The following is a 20,018-nucleotide window of genomic DNA, read 5'->3' on the forward strand; positions in this document are numbered from 1 at the left end:
CGTATGCTGCAATTCACTTTGCGACAATCGCGTCGCGAGCAGTCGCGGAAAAATGTGACAAATCACAATTTTAAAATCGCTGCGATTTTTTTGTCGCATATGCGCGCACTGCCATATAAACACATACGTTACATTTCTGCGACTAAATTATCGCGCGACAAAAAATCGTGGTGCGCGCTTGGCCTAAAGAGTTCGCTAAAGCCGGATACTCATTAGCGAGCCGTAACCGTTGCATGTACTGTAACCAAAAAACATAGTGTATACGTGGTTCGCAAACCTGCGTTCGTTCTAATTTTAATGAAATTGGGTAAACGTGTAGTTGAGGGCATTATATTTTGTCATTAAATTTAATGAGCAGGCTCGATCAAGGGGTTATTGAGTTAGAAGAGCTTAGAAGGCTAAAAAGCTATCCCTCACAAATAGCTTTTCTGGTCATCTTTTTGCAAGAAAGTATGGTCGAGTTTGGTATCAAATGAAAGTACTCGGCTTGCACTTTTATAATATCGTTTTTAAATTTACCATTTTGAAATAATTAGCAAGATAAAAATAAACATAATATAGGTATATGACCATAAGCCCCCTACAGACTATGCGCGTGAATCGCGGGCGAAGCCGCGAACGCGAGTGTGGAGTCGATTTCGCTGTCTGCGAAAATCGACTCCACACTTGCGTTCGCGGCTTCGCCCGTGATTCACGCGCATAGTCTGTAGGGGGCTTTAGAGTTATATATTTGACAGAGGGAATGTCACTTAAGACAAACTGTGACACTGCAATGGCGGACAGTTTGAAAGTGTGCGTGTAGACGAGTGATACCATGTAACACAAATTCTCCCCTAATGGTGAAACAATTATTTTCAATATCGTCCTTGTTTTCAAATATTAAAATAGGACAGTTTTACGTTAGACAATAAAAAAAGTGTGTATCTAACTGATTTTATAGGTCTTGAAAATGCGCATTGTTGCACAATTACTTTGTGCAAATATTATTTTCAATACCTAATGATATTTAACTTGTAACATATCTGGTTTTAAACAAAAAATAATTGGTGGTTAATGTTTGGGATATTTCTACGTTTATTTAAAAAAAGTTATTAATGTAATTTTACTCATTGGGTAACGCACTTTCGATATCAATTTGAAGTTTTCTGATATCTGTTATATTTGCGGAATTATCGCCGCCTGGCCACACTTAACGATTACACCCTGTATACATAATAATTTAATAAGAAGGGCATCAATTATTACCCTACTTTCGGGAAATTACCCTGTTCAACTTACTGGTCACACTCCTGTTTCGCATTTATATACAATGAAATATGGAGATTTTATGTACTATTCCGTGATAATTGATAAAATTAGCTATGAAAAGTTATTCCGTCACTTTTTTTCTTTCGATCGGTACAATTCTTACAGGATTTAACTACGCATGCCGGCATATTTTACATTTTTTTGGACAAATTTACTTCACTGACGTTTCGATCCGTCTGACGCATAGACCAATATAATAGGGACAAGACATATTGTTCTATACGTACAATTGCTTATAGAAATAGCACCCATTTTGACGGCACATACATAAATATATATCTATCTCGTTTTTACTCAGCACTGTAACCCATAGCAAAAAAAGATGACAGTATTTCAGTACGTACATAAAGTGTTCCATGAAAATACGTAAATACCTAATGCGACCGAAAATCCGCCATGTTTAGTCCCACAAATGTCATTGTCTGTCAGTTCAAGTTCAGCCGGTACTTGTCCTGTTAAAAAGTCGTGGTGAAAATTAAAATTATTAATTATCTTTCAATATTTTGCTTGTGATTGAAAATAATTGAAGCCAAATGTGAATAATTACGTCGCGAATATGCCAGTGTGTAGTGTATTAGGGTGCGGCATAAGAAAAATCAGCCATCTTTAACCTTACACAGGTACGCTATAATTTACATGAAAAATATTGGTTATTGTTAATGTTCCTGGGAAATTTAAGGATGTTTCACATTATAAATAGCAAGGTTTTTCTGTGCAGTTATGATCATGAAGTGATTGGATTTATTTAACTATATTTTTACGCTTAAATAATGTAAACATTTCAGCTAGGGTTGTACTTTATTTATCGACTTTGATATCGATATATTATGATTGCCTATTTATATTTTCTTATTTTATCATGCTACCCCGCTTCAAACCAACGAAATTATCTTAATTTAATACTTAAATCATTTTTTATAGGTTACCAAGAAATGAACATAAAAAGGAAGAGTGGCTGGAGATGGAGACCCTGACCGACTCTCGGGAGCACTCGGGTAAAACTCGGGTCCGTGGGGTCGTTACTCCACAAGCTGCCCTGCGGGATTTTTTATATCATTATTATAGTTTTTTTTTATATAATTCGACATTAAGAGACCATATACATATAGTTGTAATTTATAAAACCGGCACCATGCCGCAGGTGGATATTTTATAATCATTTATTTAGTTTTATTTATTTTTAGATATAGTTTAAGTTTTGTAGGTTAGTTATTTAATTATGTTTTTTTAAGTATGTATATTAAGTACGTATACACTAATAAATCATTTATAAAATGGTTAATGTATTATTATTATTTTTGCTTGTATGTAAATTCAATGTTGACGTATAAAAATGCCCTTGTGGCCTATTTGCTGAATAAATGTTAAAGAAGTTGAAGAGCGGAAGTCCATCCTTATTTTTGTAATAAAAAAATGTTCTGAAGGTGTTTTGTTTTTTTTTTTACCCGTCGCTTAATAAGCTTGAATTTTGTATCGCTCTCACTTATAGATACGGCGCACCAAGGTCGAGGTGCAGTGCGGTAGTGTGTTACAGACTTTAGGGTTAGCAACACAACACAATTGATTGTAATAGAGAGGTAAAGTCCAACAAAAATACGTACACTTATTCTGACATCCAAAACAGATGGCGCTGTACTGCGCCATGTGTTTTGCGGTCACTAAGTTGTCAAACGTCAACTTTTGAAAATCAGATTTACCGCAAAAATCGCAATATGTATTGAGTAGTACAGCGTCATCTCGTTTACCTGTCAAATTTGAAGCACGAAAATGTCCTAGACTCCACACATCTTAATCAAAGTATCTTTTCACATAACAATATACTAATAAAGATTTTTTTTATTTACTTACTTCCTATTAAAACATAAACTCCACAAATAATACATACTTAGTATTTTAAATAAAATGAGCCGAGAACGTTAAAAAGTTATCGATGTATCGATAAAACCTAGTAACAGTAAAAATCTTCTGGGCAGCACTAAAACCGCCATGTTAAATGTTTAGTCCCAACATGACGTCACAGTGGCATGCATTATTCGTTGACGTTTCACTTCCATAGGTTTCATATTTCAGTGGTCTGACGGCAAATTGGTGGATGAGGACATTGAGATAACTGTCAATGTATGTGTGTCACGCGTAAATACTAGGAAATTGGTGGATGATGGAATCAGAGGTTTTAGCAAAACTACCTCCGTAGTATTCTAGGTCCATGTATTTGACATTTGACAGGAAATATTTCGGCTTACCACAGATACAGTATCAGTTAAGGGCTCCACAGACCTTGTAATATATCCACGCGATTTTTGATCCATTGCCGCCTACATTTTTTAGCCGCTTTTTTCTACTGACGGAAATGGCTTGACAGACTATAAATTGTTGCCATGTGTAAGCATTTTACGTCAAAAATGTGACAGCTACGTAGGAAGTGGCGCCCTCATTTATTAACCGACTTCCAAATCTCAAAAGGAGGAGACTCGATTGTGATTTTTTTTATGTTTGTTACTCCATATCTCCGTCATTACTGGACCGATTTTGAAAATTATTTTTTTGATTGTATGTATATGCACACAGATTGGTCCCGTTTTAGTCAAAACCCAGTTCTGATGATGGGATCCATGAGGAATCGAGGGAACTCCTCAAACCTTAATGGCATGCGTATAGAGATTTTTGTATTTTCATCAGAAAATCAAGCATTTTCATTAAAAACTGTCGCATTTGATGAAATGGAACTGCTGATGATGATCAGAACCGAACTCTTCAACGACGCATAGTTCACGTTTGGCGATTTGTCCTCTTCGTTATGTTTGTTAAGCAAGTTAAGTTTTTAAGCTACATTTTTGCCAAGCTCGAGGTCTGATGATGGTATCCATGAGGAATCGAGGAAACTCCTTAAATCTTAAAGCCATGCGTATAGAAATTTGTGTATTTTAATCAGAAAATCAAGAATTTACATTAAAAACTTTCGCATTTGATGAAGTGGAACTGCTGATGATGATCAGAACAGAACTCTTCAATGACTACACGTTTGGCGATTTCGAATTTCGATGTTGACGGAGCTGGCCCTGAAGCCAGACCTGACCCGGATCGAGGCGCTTATCTGGACCTGAACCCGGACCCGGACTCGGACCCGGACTCGGACCTTGACCCGGAAAACCACTGTTACTTAAGCTAAATAAACCACTATGATTACCTACTAATACAGTAAAATTATACATTTTGCGTTTGCGTCAAATCCGGTAGTTCTAATTTTTTTGCAGACTAGTTTATGATGTTGGCCCAATGAATAATCCAAGTTTGTGACTTCGAGCGCCGAACGCAACTTTGTCAAAAATCGAATAAACCGCAATTTTTTTAGATTTGGGCGATTATAACCCTAAAGTACTAGTTTTTGATAGTAACTTCCTAGGGCGTTTTTAAAGTAGACTAAATTTGCTACAATAAGACACTAGAATTGTCTCTGTACATCTAATATTTTCCGAGATAAAGCCTTTCAAAATGTATAATTTTTTCGAACTTGTATTCGTAGGCTAAGTAAGTGCAGTGAGTATACACTTTTGTCTCAGGCGATGCCGGTTGGCACAATTGTTTCTAAGGTCAATCAAAGCTGATTTGGCCCGGTAGCCACAAGATCGTACCGCCCCCCCAAAACAGGGTTGACAAAGTTGCGTTCGGCGCTCGAAGTCACAAACTTTGATTATGCATTGGGCCAACATCATAAACAAGTCTGCAAAAAATCAGAACTACCGGATTTGACGCAAAAGAGCCAGGTTACAAAATTCGACAAAGTTACTGGATTATACCATAAAATGACGGTATAAAGTATAATGATGCCAAACTTACTAGCCCCTCCCGCTCAAACCCCCGTACACCGCACCGCACGCGCCGTTAAGTGGGTTAGGTTAGGTTTGAACTGCGATCCTCACAGAACCGAAAAAAAGTGGGTTCGTGAGGCTAAAACTGCGACCCTTACAGAAACGAAATGCTATATACCTACAAGAAAAGTGGGTGGTTTTAACTCCTTTTCTACATAGTGCACCATCTATGTACAATAATCTTTCACCGGCCCCCATAGAAGTCGGTTTCTTTTTCTTGAAAATTATTTTCTACTATTTTATGTCGAACTATACGAGTAAGTAGGTGCAACAAAGTCAATCGCTCTATATAATTTTTGGCAAACCGCGAGTTCTCAGTTCGGGGCGAACTACTAGTATTATACTAGTATAATATAAAACTATGGCGCGCCGGGTGACATTGATCAGTCTGTCAAGTGCGGATGGTGCAATTGGTACTAAGAAAACGAGTGAGTATGAATATGGGTTAAATTTTAGTTTTAATATCGACTCCATAGTTTTCTTTCTTCTTACCCATAGAATTAGAATAGACAAGAACAACTGTCAATCTTCAAAAGCGTGACCAAAAATGAAATGCAAGTGTGTGCGTAAATTGTCTATGTGAGATGAAAAAGAGATGTCATGTTACAACATATTAATAATCTGTCGATGTTTGATTGCTTTATCGACTACTTTTTCAAATATGTTATTTTAAACGTTAAAATTCTACGACATTATGACGTACAAATAAGCGAAGCAACGGGCGTCCGACTGGTCGTTTGGCGTATGCAATTTCACTCAGCATCACTGCCCGGGGAAGTCTATCTGAGTCCATACGTAAAACATGGCCCAGCCTCCGCAACCTTCGCTGTTTTAGGGTGGCAGTGATACTACAACAGTCAACAAGGTCGAGAACCCTTTCGTTTGTCATACGATCCCTCCAGGTGACTCCGAGGATCGTACGGAGGCAGCGCATGTGAAAAGCATTTAAGCGGCTTTCTTGTTTGGAGTAGGTTGTCCATGTTTCAGATGCATACAGGAGGATACTTAGGACGCCTGTTTTGTATACTAGGATCTTGGTCGAGAGTTTCAGCTTGTTATTATTCCAGACTCGAGCTTGAAGCTTTCCAAAGTTGGCCGCAGCTCTACCTATCCGTGTATCAATCTCTCGATCATTGCACAACTTGCTGGTGGTAGTCGATGCAAGATAACAAAAGTTCTCGACTACTTCAACTACTTCAAGAGTATCGTCACCAAGCATGATACTGGGCATATGATCCGTACCTTGAACGAGAACCACAGTCTTTTTACTGTTCACAGTCCTTCCAAAAAGTTGACAGGTATTGTGTTAAACTTTGTTAGCAGATCTTGGAGCCCATACTCTGTGTTAGCGACCAATGCAGCATCATCTGCATATTGGAGTTCTCTGGCCAACATGTTGCATCTGTTTTTCTTTGATTTTAACAGACGGATGTTGAAAAGGTGCCCGTCTTTCCTTGTATGCAGATGAACTCCTACGTTACATTCTTTAAAGGCCACCAAGAGAAGAACAGAAAAGAAGATACCAAAAAGGGTGGGAGCAAGAACGCATCCCTGTCTTACACCTCGATTTACATTAAACGGGTCAGACTCTTCCCCGTCAAGTCGTGCATGCACGCATGTTGTCATGGAAGGATTTAATGATATTTAAGAGAAAGTTCGGGCAACCAATGTGTTCAAGTACCCTGTAGAGCCCCTCGCGACTGACCGTGTTAAAGGCTTTCTTGAGGTCTACAAAAGCGGTATAGAGGGGCACCTGTTGTTCACGGCACTTCTCCTGTACCTGCCTTAACCTTATCATGTCCATGGTAGGCCTTCCAGCTCTGAAGCTGCATTGTGATTCTGGATAGACTCGATCGGCTAATATCTCTAACCTTTTCAGAACCATTTTTGCTAAAGCTTTCCCAGCAATGCTTAGTAGTGATACTCCTCTGTAATTATTGCAGTCCCCTCTGTATCCCTTTCCTTTATATTAGCGTCTCTCACGTCCTGTGGTACAGTTCCCTCTTCCCAGCAACGCGAAAGTATAATGAACAGCAGTGAAGACACGTAACCAACACGAAGAAGTTCTGCAGGAATATCATCCCGCCCAACACTTTTCCCTAATTTTAATCCCCTGATAGCAGTATGAAGTTCTTCATAGGAAGGTGTGTCTAGATGACACACAGTCTGATGCTACAGGGAATCTTGGAAGGGTTTCTAAAGCCGAAGTGCCCATCTCTCCAACTGCTTGTCCTTGTCCAAAATCGGCTCGCCATTTAGGTCCTTGATTGCAGCACGTTTCCTGAGGGTAGGGCCGATTGCTGTCTTGATATTCTGGTACATTCCCCTGTAGTTGCCTAAGTCGTGGCAAAGTTGGATCCTCGCACACAAATCAACCCAATAGGAGTTTGCACATTCCCGTGAGACGCGTTGTAGGTTCGATTTCGCAGAATTATAGTTATCCTTATAACGAGTGACGGTTGGGTGATATATGTACTTGAGATGAGCATTTCTCTTCTCCTCGATAAGGGGCTGTAAGATGTGTTCATTCTCAGCAAACCAGTCATCTTGTTTCCTAACTTTCCTCCCGAGAGAGTCCGTAGCTGTTTGCATAAGAGTGGTCTTAAAGGTCGCCCAAGCAGATTCAAGGCTTTGAGAGTCCTGTAAGGTTTCTAAACTAAGTCTGTTTTCTACATTCGATGCAAAACTGTTCCTAGTGGCAATGTCAATCAATTTTGAGCTATCCAATGGTGCTTTCACTTTGCGTTGCGGTCTTCATGAGTGTAGAGTCGGACCAAGAAAAGTCAGCAGCGGATTTGAGAGCCCACGCAGTGCAAGTGTTATTTTATACGTCATAATTTCATAGAAGTTTGAGGTTTGAAATAACACTTGCATTGCGAGGGCTATCAAATCCGCTGCAGACTTTTCTTGGTCTGACTCTATTTTCCTTGGCATAAGTCTGACTTTAGTTAATACTAAAGAGTGGTCCGTATCGCAAACAGCACTATGATAGGTACGAGTATTTAGGATATTACGCAGGTCTTGTTTCCTGCCTATAACAAAGTCTAACTGGTGCCAATGTCCGGATCTAGGATGTTTCCATGACACCTTATGAGCCATTTTATTTCGAAAGAAGGTATTAGTGACGCAAAGATTGTTAGACGCACAGAACTCGAGGAGACGTTGACCCGTTGACCGTTTTCATTCATGTTCCCTATCCCATAAGTACCCATGCAGTCGGACCAGTTCAATGCATTGCTGCAAATTCTGACGTTGAAGTCCCCAAGTAGTATGAGTTTATCCGAAGCTCGTATAGACTCCATTAGAAGACGTAGACTTTCATAGAAGTTATCCTTGATATCGGAGCTCGAATTTAGAGTCGGGGCTTATGCTGAAAGAACTGTTACAGGAACCCGTTGAAGTGGTCAAACGCAAACTCATGAGACGTTCGGAAATAAAAGAGGGGGTCTCTATGCAGCTAACCAATTTGTTATGTACAGTAAATCCAACGCCATGTTCGCGACGTTGGTCTGAATTCCTCCCCTTCCAGAAAAAGGTGTAATTTTCCTCACGCAGACTTCCTTCCTCAGCGAGGCGCGTTTCCTGAAGTGCAGCAATATCAACTCGGAGTCTCAATAATTCCCTGTCGATGATAGCAGTCTTTCTAAGCTGTGGAGCATCATCAGGTGAAAGATTTTGACCGGCTGTCATGGTCCTTACATTCCAGGGGCTGAACCGCATTATAGCGGCATTCTGACTATTTGTAGTTTTTGTTTGTGTTTGTGTTTCAGGTGCCGACAAAGCTCATCTTGTTTCAGACGCTGTGACATGCCTGCTGCTCCACGCACCGCGTGACGCCCGTTTGCGCAGGCTTATCACCGGTGACTGTGACTCCCCGTGTTGTTTCCCACATCCTCCAACAAGAGAACGAACGTGTAGTGACCTCTACACAGGCTTGGCTCTACATTGCCTGGGACGTTGCAATCCAAGAACACGAACTTGCCCAGTATTCATGCCCCCTCTCGACCTCCCCATCTTTATCCACAGGAATGACAGGTCATTACGTGTGGAGATGGTCATTACGTGAGAAACACATTATATTATACGAATGAATCTGTAATTTAACTTTGAACAGAGTACATTGTGCAACGACGGGGGAAAGTGTAATATTGGAAACGACAGCCGCAGGCAGGAGTGAATTAAAGACCTGAGTTTGCAATATTCTTACCCCCGGAGTTACACAGAGTGGTTTTCATCACACCTGCGAAGAAAAAAACAAATTTTAAGCGAAATAATTCTTAAATACGGTGACATTTTAAACAATCATCCGCCAATATTGTCATTTCTTGACAGTTTTGGCATTGAAGGCACAGACCTTCGGCATTCAGCCACGACTGAAAATTGTGTAAAAATATTTTTCACCTCAGCAGCTCGAACAAGGGTACTTTGCTTCTTAAAAACAGTGAGCAAAATGCGATTTTGCTCACTGAGTCATTTTGTCTCACTCAGTGAGCAAAATGCGATTTTGCTCACTGAGAGTGTCTCATCAGTGAGCAAAATGCGATTTTGCTCACTGAGTGAGACAAAATGACATTCAAGTGACCTTTATAGTCAAATGTCATTTCAACATGCGGGGTCTAATACAAGTTCGATATACTTGGGTTCTATTATCTCTGTCTCTCTAGGTATGTTCTTACTGCTTAGGGTGAAAAATTTTGTGTACTACACGAGATCAAAGTTATTTACATCTCGTGCGCTCTTGAATCCCTTACTACGCTCAAGATTCTAAATTAGATTCACTCGCTACGCTCGTGAATCTATTATAGAATCTTTCGCTTGCACGGGACTCAAAATAAGCACTCGAAGAAATATCAAACTTTGATCTCTTGTTGTACAAATAACTATTAAACGGCTATTGAATTAATCAAATTAAATATTAAAAAAAAAACTAAATTTTAAGCGTTAGTATTATAAAAGTAAAACCGTAAACCGTTACTTTGATCAATTTTAGAGTTTGGCACCATTTTTTGACTATCCTAATATACGTAAAAATATGAAATATAATAATCGGTTTTTGCTCTTCTTTCCGCCTGCCAAATAAAAAAAAATTAGGCCTTATATTTTTTTCAGAAATAAATAAAAACAACGCGATCAAAGTTATATTGAGAATGGGGTGGTTACTTTGAAACCACTAATTTTTTTGCTGACAATCTAAAGTAGACCTGCTAAAAAGCCCGTAAAAAATAAAAAAATCAATATCGGTTAAGTACTTTTTAAGTTATTTATATTTTTAAGGTGTGGGGTTACTTTGATAACATACCAAATGATACAAATTAATAACTTTAAGCGCTTATTACATTATCTACTATAAATAACGTAGGATTTTAACTTATTATCTCACTTACCAACAGATTTTTGAATTGCAAGCTTTACGGTTAAAGTAAATTTGGTCTGTGCACCCGGGGTTTTGATATGTTGCCTTTATACTTATTGTATAAAGTTCTATATAAAAAATTGTATGCTTTCGATGCGGCACGAATAGATTTTGGGCCCGCCACTATGTGTGCGAGTGCATCACTGAGTTGTTCTTCTTGGTATTTTTTGTAGTCTCGTTACCCGATATTTTTTTGTAATCTCTGGCATTGTTTCTATAAAAAAAACAATGCATATTTATTAATAGTAGAATTAATTAATGGTGGGTGGGTAGCCTGGTGGGCTGGTGGCCTTACGCACGTATAATAAAACACCTAAAGCAAAGACGCAGGATTAAATATAGCCAATTTCCACCCAGAAAGTTAATTCCATACAATAGAAACGGGTAAAAGAATGTTTAAAATCAGATGAGCAGTTCCGGAGATCAACATTTACATACAAACTTATAATTCTATATCCTCTACCTCTTCCACTGGACTCAAACGATACCTATTTATTATAGAAAAAGATACATAAAAAAATCGTAAGTTGCCAAAATAATGCATAATGTTACTTTAATATTTTGATCAATTTAACCACGTATAAGTGATCAAAGACACCCCGACCCATGGATTCCCCGGCTATATGCGCATGTGTAGGTTGTCGAATACAGGTATTTTTTTATAAACTCACGAATAAACACTGATTAACCTAAGACCCTATAAAATTATTTAATTATTGACACAAATATAGTAAAAGTTTTTCAACCAATAAAACCAGGAAGAAATGCGTACCCGCCATTAATATTTTTTTTCAAGACGAAATAATAATATTATTACACTCGCATCCGGTTACTGGGCGGTGAAGCAACTATCAGTGTTGCCAATAAAGGAAAAATAACTGTGAAGGTATTTTCCAACTCGTCAAAACAAGCACTTTAGTAGCGGAGGGAAATCGTTATCAAAGTCGACCCGCAAATCAAAGTAACCCTGGTTTACGGAACTTATTTTATAGGCAGTTAATTCGTATCAAAAAATATTACTCACTAGAAGAACGGTAACTCCATACAAAAAAAATGTCCCCTTCCGTTTATACGTTTAAAAATACTAGTGGCGGGCGCCACTAGGGCTAGTTGTGTACCAATGGAACTAAAGTTGACAACCGGTTTAGCCTGGCTGGTATTGGTAGGTAGTAAATTAGTAATTCTGTTGATAAACATATTTGTTATCTTCATATCACGAAATACATGAAAGATGCAAATATTACCCCTTGTTTGTGGTATTATCAATTGATTTAAATAAAAGGCATATTTATCTTTAGAAGTCTGGCTACTGAAATTTTACACAAATTTTTGGCGGGAAATTCAAAAAATCTTGGGCTGGTCACACTTTGTGTAGTAGGAATTATAGTTTTGATACTAGATAATATTAATGACTTTCTGTGCACACGTAAGGTACCAAAGGAAATAAGTTAAATATACGTTTACGTGCACTCAAAGTCAGCTCTCATAATTTCTACCACTATTTAAAGTACAGTCAACAACAAACACATATGTTTACGTTCCAATGTTTAGATTTTATAGATATTTTCCAGAACTTTTAGTTTATCCGTTTCTTTATACACTTGTCCTGTTTAGTTATGAGATTCAGGCATTAATAAATTCACGTACTTAATCAAAGTAATAGGCAAATGTTAGTACTGGTACTTAAAGTATCAAAATATTAATAGAGCACCAACCTACTAAATTGTTTACGACTTGTAAACATTGCAGTTTTTCATTATACAACGCTTCACGTCGACTTCGTACATTGTCGTAATTATTTACGAGCTTCAATAATAGTTTGCGGACCTCACTCGGTGCAGTCATTTTTAATATTATTTAAAATAAACGCCTTATAAACCGCAAACATTTTTTTTTTATAATGGCGTTTATTACAGTAGCCAGTGTCATGTCGATATGTATTAAATCGAAAATTTAGAAATTATAATGAGATAATTAATAATAGTTGCTGATTTCAAAAATGGTATACATATATCAAAGTTTCAATTCATTAAGTTCACAAAAAGAAGCTAGAGCTAAAAATATAAATTTTTCTTTGGATTTAATCAATTGTATAATAGAAGTAGGTAAGGAAACTTTAAGGTGAAAAAGATCCGTATAAAGATAATCATGATTATATAAACACTACACAGCGGAACGAAATAGCGATTAATTGAAGCTTCAATATCTTCGTTAAACATAAACATAATTGAAATGCTAATGGATAATGAATGTATTATAATATAATCATATAATTCAATTATTGCGGACCACCTATTTTAGGAGGTATTTATGTATTTTAATTAAATATCTGAACTTTCCCTTGGTTCCCTGCTGGGGCGTGACTATAAAATTGTGATCTGATAACCACAATAAAGAATAAAAGCGTTTTTGGTCATTTTAGGTATCGTTAAGCCTTTGAAGTAAAATTAAAACTGCAAGAAACGTCGATAGTTTATCGATATGACTTTATCGACATGGCTACAGCAAGGTGGGCCTCATTGTTAATCGTACACTAAACAAAAGTGGCAACAGTGACAGCTCGCTTAGACACCGTCTCTATATATTATAAGTCTATGAAGAGGACATAACTTTCTTAGGAAGTGAACAGAGGGGCTACCGCGAAAACCGAAATTCGCAAATTGCGGGGATCTTTCTCTTTTACTCCAATGAAGGCGTAATTAGAGTGACAGAGAAAAATGCCCGCAATTTGCGAACTTCGATTTTCACGCCCTGGTCGTGAGGGGCTACCGCAAAAACCGAAATTCCCAAATTGCGGGGATCTTTCTCTTTTACTCCAATGAAGGCGTAATTAGAGTGACAGAGAAAAATGCCCGCAATTTGCGAACTTCGATTTTCGTGGTTATAGCCCTGATTCGTATGAATTAGTAACATAATAAAAAAAAGCTACAACTTCCTAACAAATTATAGCTTTTTTTTCACAATCCATTACTCCCGTGGGAACAATAGGTACCTATAGGCCTTCGTTTTTCAGTATACCTGCATGATATAAGATCGTTTTTGAGCAAGTGTGATGGAAATTCTATTAACTGTTGAGTGTACAGAACGCTTACGGAACACGGAACGTAACGTACAGTACAAGCATCTGTATGCCAAGGCAATGTTATGTTTATATAGCTTTGCGCGTTGCGCGCGCATCGCATCTGCCCGACCCTACCGATATGGCGGATAAGCAGTGAAGGGAAGGATGTTGGTCGTCTTTTCTGAATCGGAAATTATTGATAGTATCCAATGGCATAAGATCGGTATTTTTTAAAATATAATATTGTAAATAGTCCCGTGTACATATAGTTATTATATTTGTGGCCCTTTTGTTTAGAATCTTTGTGAATAGTGTTTTTGTTTTGAGTGTTTACTCGATTCAGTTTTTTTGACGCCGACATAGTATATTTCGGAATCTAGTGAATACAATAGTTTGCGTTTATAGTCTAAAAGATAAAAAAAATGTTTATCCTTATCATCGATTCATCCCGTTGCCTTTGTGTTCGGATCGGTCAGTGATACCAGAAGCGCCTGCAATATTTTGGTCGACCCTAGCGGCGGCTGTCATCGTAGTTTCGATTTTGCTAGCTGTCATTGACAAAGACAAAAAGGCTGCCTAATAAACGATAATCAATGGTTACAAGTGAGAACTACGTTCTTCATACTCAGTGTTTTATGATCATGTAAATCGTCTACTGGACTACTCATTGTGTTGGACTTGAGCAACATTGTCGATTTATTGGGAAGCGGAGAAATTTCACGAAAGCTTCGTGTTTACGGCTGTAAAAGATACAAGTGAAGTGAAACTGAATGCTTGAGCCCCACGGTAGCCCAATGAAGTGGCCGGGGTCGGGAGCGGAGGAAGAGACTGGCGACGCAGGATTGCAGAGCGCGCGCACCGCGCAGGCTCGCTCCCAGTCCCAGGACGATGCCGGCGTGCATTACGTGTTCCAGCGCGAGCGCGACCGCGAGCGCGACTCTCACGACCCGGAACTGCCCTGCCTAGCTCCAAAGCAACGCTGGGCAGTAGGGGACGACGCATGCCTGGAGGTATCTATACTCTGTATATACTATTTTTAGCCTTCATTTGACATATGTAATAATGAGTAAGGGCTACATTTTTATTAGAGACCATCTTTGTGTTATAGTGGTTAGGGTGCCGGGTGTCTTCATGCGAGAGTGCTGAAACAAAATTTTGTTTTGAGAGTTTGGTGCTAGTTTCTAACAGGGGACTCATCTATATGTGGCCCATTCCATAGTGCGTGCTCTCAACCATCGCATGGCCATATAGCTGGACCAGTGCTGGGCCATCGTGAAGCAGAGCCATAACCATCGCATGGCCATCTCGCTGGTCCAGCTCTGGGTAGAGGACCCTACCCGCATAATGTGGTATAGCTATAAAAAAATTGCTAGGGCTGCTATTGATTGTGGTATTATCATCAGAGGCTGGAATTTTCATAGCATTTTCGAGAAGTCACTCATTTATCGACTTCCAATATACATACAGATAGAATATAGAAAACCACAATATATATAGAACACAACATATTATTCATCACACTTGCTCGTAAAATATCTTATTTCATGCAGGTGTACTGAAAGGGAAAAGGCCTATATTGTTCCCGCGGGAGTTATGGATTATGAAAAACAAGCTATAACTGCCTAGGGAGTTATTTTATGGAGTTATTATATTATATTAGTAGTTTTGTCACTAATCCATATGAACCAAGTAGGTTATAAGTAAAATAATTTGTTTAAAGTCAAGGTATTAGGGTGGTTTACTTTTAAAATACTAACAATAATAATTTAATGTTTATGTTTAAAAATATTTAATTTGATTAATTAAATAGCCGTTTATAATATTTTTACACAAAGTGTTCAATTGTGGGTGACAGGTTAGTCAACCTGTTAGAAATGACAATAAGACGGACAATTGTTCCGGTCTTCTTCTTCTTCTTCGTTGTTCCCTCATGACTGAGGATCGTGACCAATAACTATGTCCCTCCATTTATCGCGAACAAGGGCTATGTGGGCTGCCCTCTGCATGGAACCACATGCTTGCTTTATGGAATCCGACCATCTTGCAGGGGCTCTTCCTCTAGCCCGATTGCCTTCAAATTGCCCCAGTATGATGTCACGTTCGAGGCTGTGGCGTGGCGACCGCATTATGTGATTATGTGATTTGAAATGTCACCCTATGCCAAATAATTATTTTGCTTAAATTTTAGGTTTTTCTTTGCAAGTGTGATGATTACACCCCGTTATCTAATGCTCAGTTTGGGGGCAAGTGATGGGGCAGTTGCGATAATCAATGTCTGGAATGAATGTCTAGAGCATTCACAAAATAAGAATTTTATTTTGACAAACAACCCTTTATAGATAAATATGAATGGACTGATAATGTGAAGCAACATCACTATTTGCCCCCAGACTGAGCATTAGATAACGGGGTGTAGTGATGATAAACATTGTGTGGTTCTCTGGGGGTAAGAATATTGTAACTCTAGTCCTTAACTCTAGTGTCCGACCAGGTTTCGGCCAGTTTCGGCCAAAAAATCATGTTTCGTCTGTAGTTTCGGTTTCGGCCAAAAAACGGCCGAACCTTTCGGCCGGGCCGAAACTTACGAAATGGTACTTCGGACAAAGACCAAAAGTTGGGGAATAAGTAGGACATCAATATTAATACGTACATATACTGATTCATGTATAGGTACAGAAATTAATTGGTTTATTATAAAACACAATTCCACTAATAAGGGCGCCACTGGACGGTAGACGCAGTCTTAAGAGGCTGTCAATACCTATAACGCGCACACTGTCTAATTGTATCAGAGTGAATGAGATAGCACTGTCGCATGTTACTGGGCCCTGGGCAAGAGAATAATAAGAAAACTCATCATCTTCCTCGCGTAATCCCGGATTTTTTGCCGAGCCGTGGCAATGGGAATGGGAGCCTGGGATCCAATAGACAACTAATCCCAAGAATTGGTGTAGGCACTAGTTTTTACGAAAGCGACTGCCATCAGACTGACCTTCTAACCCAGAGAGTAAACTAGGCCTTATTGGGTCTAATCCGGCTGCCTCACGATGTTTTTCCTTCACCGAAAAGTAAATAGTAATACATACAGTGAAACCTGGTTAATTGGCACCTGGATAAATGGAAAACCTCAATAATTGCAACCAAAAGTCCGGTCCCGGTCCCTTGAGACCAAAAGGCCTCTATAATTGAAATTATGGAACCTCTATAATTGCAATTTAGATTTTTAGGGCTTTTCGTAATTTTGCCTCTGTAATTGACCACATCGCAACTAAGACCTCTATAATTGACACTGTGCTAAAAAAATCCGTTATTTCTGCTCTTCTTTTTACCTCTATTATTGAAACTAGTCTTACTTATTACCTCTGTAATTGAAATAAATTAAATAATAGACAGCAGAAACAATATTTTAATAGCAATGATCATTTTATTTATATCTTCATCCAGAATTCAATTTATTTATTGGGTATTTATCGCAGCCTGTAGTAGGTGAAATAGTTTTGATTAAATCAAAAAAAACCGGGCAAGTGCGAGTCGGACTCGCGCACGAAGAGTTCCGTACCATAATGCAAAAAAAAAAAAAAAAAAAAAAACGGTCACCCATCCAAATACTGACCACTCCCGACGTTGCTTAACTTTGGTCAAAAATCACGTTTGTTGTATGGGAGCCCCATTTAAATCTTTATTTTATTCTGTTTTTAGTATTTGTTGTTATAGGGGCAACAGAAATACATCATCTGTGAAAATTTCAACTGTCTAGCTATCACGGTTCGTGAGATACAGCCTGGTGACAGACGGACGGACGGACGGACGGACAGCGAAGTCTTAGTAATAGGGTCCCGTTTTACCCTTTGGGTACGGAACCCTAACAAAGTATGCTTTTTACATTCTAGTAAAACTTTCTTCTACGATTCAAGGAAATTTTTCAAACCCAAATGATTAATAAGAAAATAAAGTAGTAATTAATGTAGTGTATATAATAGACCAGAAACCCAGAACGTAAGCGTGTAAATCTACTTTCAATGGTTATTTGCACCTCCATAAAAGAAATTTGTCAGAACGCAACCTCTATTAATGAAAACCTCTATAATTGACACAACGATTTTTTGAACCTCGTTAATTGACACGACCTGCTTAAATGAAAAACCTGGTTAATTGACAAAAAATGGCCGGTCCCTTGAGATTGCAATTATCCAGGTTCCACTGTATATCAAATTCTACATACAGCATGTTCTGTTGTTCAGTACAGGGAAATAAGTTTTCGTTTTTAATTTCAATCTTCAGGCGTTGGCCGAGTATCAGCTCGACCCGAATCGAACGATGACGATTATTCACTCACTTATTCAGTCATTTTCCTATGTACCTCTAATGGCAAATTTTAAGCGAGGCTAAAGCACAGATTAATAAATAGTTACTACGTAACAGATACTTCATTCCCAAACAAAAGCGAAAATACCTACGCTATAATAGCCTACAAAACCTCTATAATAATACCTGCTGCTCAGGACAAGAAGAAATGTACCATAAGTACGCGCACAAAGAGTCGAGACTGTGTTGCCCGCCGTGCGAGTCACGTGCTAACGCGTCATCGGAAGAATGCGCTAGGGTTGTAGGCATCTACCTATGATGATTATTGTAATAAAACGAATGTTGCGGATCAACCATATTTTTTATTAGTCAATGAAATATGTTTTAGTCTTTTCCCTTCTCGGAATTCTCTGTTATTAAATTTTATAGTTGTAAATATCCTAAATCGCGTAAATAATTTTCAACGGAAACGGAAAATCAACGGTTTTTAAAAGTTGTAATACGGTGCTACCAGGTCGATTAATTATTACGTAGTCAAAATTATTTAAAAATACTTTTTCTAACCCTTCAATATAATTATTAAACGTTTCAGGTGGGACCTTCAGCCCGCCATAAAAAGATGAATCTTTATTATAGGCTTTTTCCTTTGTTTTTTGACTTTTACACCCATTTACTGCACAATAATTACGTGGTTTCGGCATTTCGAAGCGTAAGCGCGGGAAACGTGCGGTGCGAAGCGTTCAGGCGGGCGTTCGGCGGCCCTCTGTCGGTTGTATCGTCGACGATACGCCGAGCGGTAGGCATATAGCGCGTGGCCTTGAGCGTGTGACGGAGGCCTGGCTAAAGGCTACGCTCAACTTGTGCCGCAAAGTTGTTTTTCTCAATAGTTAATATTTTGCGAGGCTGAACAGCTGACTATTGATTAAAACGAAGAAAAAACCCTTAAGTGTCCCCAGTATAGTTTTTCATACGAATGCTCGACCTTAGCCTCACTTACCTCAATCAAAGACATATGTAACTCCGTATAAGATGAATAAAGTCTAAGGAAAAAACGTGCCTCGGAAGTCAAGAAAAAGTCATTCTCGGACAGATGGCGCATACACCTTTGGCCTATCCTCGGCTAGATGGCGATGACGACACCGTTTCATATTTAACAATTTTAACACATAGGTATCAGTGAATGAACATGGGTCAAAATGATATAAAAATAATAAAATCATTTATCCACATATATTAATTTTTTGATAGTTTTATACGTTTTCATTTTGAGTTTTGGTCGTGTGTCGATAGATGGCACTAAATTTACTGTGACTACAAAATTTACTATGACAGGACCCCTCTATACTATCTATTCTCTTTGCCTCAATTTACCATTGGTTTGTGTTCCACATGTCCTCTACTTCAGCTTAGCCTTTGGCCTCGCTGCGCCATGCTCGGCCTGCGGTCTCGCTTTTTAATACAATGGACATTAGTTGGAGTCTGTGCTCAAATATCCAGAAACACTTAAATGAGACTTGTACGAGCCCTTGTATTTCCAATATTTATGTATGGAGCCGAAACGTGGACAATCAAAAGCAGAGAGAAACAACGGATCGATGCCTTTGAGATGTGGTGTTGGAGGCGTATGCTGAGAATACCATGGACAGCTAAGCGCACGAATCACTCCATACTGTTGGAACTCGACGTGAAAGTGCGATTGTCCACAATCTGTGAACAACGCTTCCTAAGTTACTTTGGCCATATAATGAGAAGGGGAGACGAAAGTTGGAAAGGTTAATCGTTGTTGGTAATACTGATGGCAAAAGGTCACGGGGCCGTTCACCAGCACGATGGACTGACCAACTCAAAGGCGAGGAACCATCTCAGAAATTCTATGACGTGGTGAGGAAAGCGATGGACCGGAATCGATGGCGAGAGTGTGTTCGTGCCCGAACAAAACCCACCAACCACGATCATCAGTCATGATGGATGCGACCAAGAAGAAGTATCTACATGTTAGCTTGACTGATGAATGAATAGAGTTAGATCAAGAAAATTCTGCAATGGTTTTGATAGCATACGC

The 20,018-nt window shown here is 38.7% G+C and overlaps 1 protein-coding gene and 1 long non-coding RNA gene across 4 annotated transcripts in view; one reads left to right on the forward strand and one right to left on the reverse strand.

The window, feature by feature from the left end:
• Window positions 1-20,018, reverse strand: part of LOC134804941 (uncharacterized) — a 384,312-nt gene that overhangs the window by 151,258 nt on the left and 213,036 nt on the right. The gene's annotated exons all lie outside the window — the stretch shown is intronic.
• The window catches only part of LOC134804720 (maternal protein pumilio), a 362,073-nt gene continuing 355,811 nt past the window's right edge, over window positions 13,757-20,018 (forward strand). For 2 of the 3 annotated variants that reach the window (XM_063777883.1, XM_063777885.1), the window contains exon 1: window positions 13,757-14,661. In XM_063777883.1, coding sequence (XP_063633953.1) covers window positions 14,422-14,661 — 240 coding nt within the window. In that variant the 5' untranslated portion in view covers window positions 13,757-14,421. The remainder of the gene's footprint in view (window positions 14,662-20,018) is intronic. The other variant, XM_063777884.1, reaches the window with a different exon arrangement.

Source organism: Cydia splendana, chromosome Z, assembly GCF_910591565.1.
Source record: "Cydia splendana chromosome Z, ilCydSple1.2, whole genome shotgun sequence".
Lineage (NCBI taxonomy): Eukaryota > Metazoa > Arthropoda > Insecta > Lepidoptera > Tortricidae > Cydia > Cydia splendana.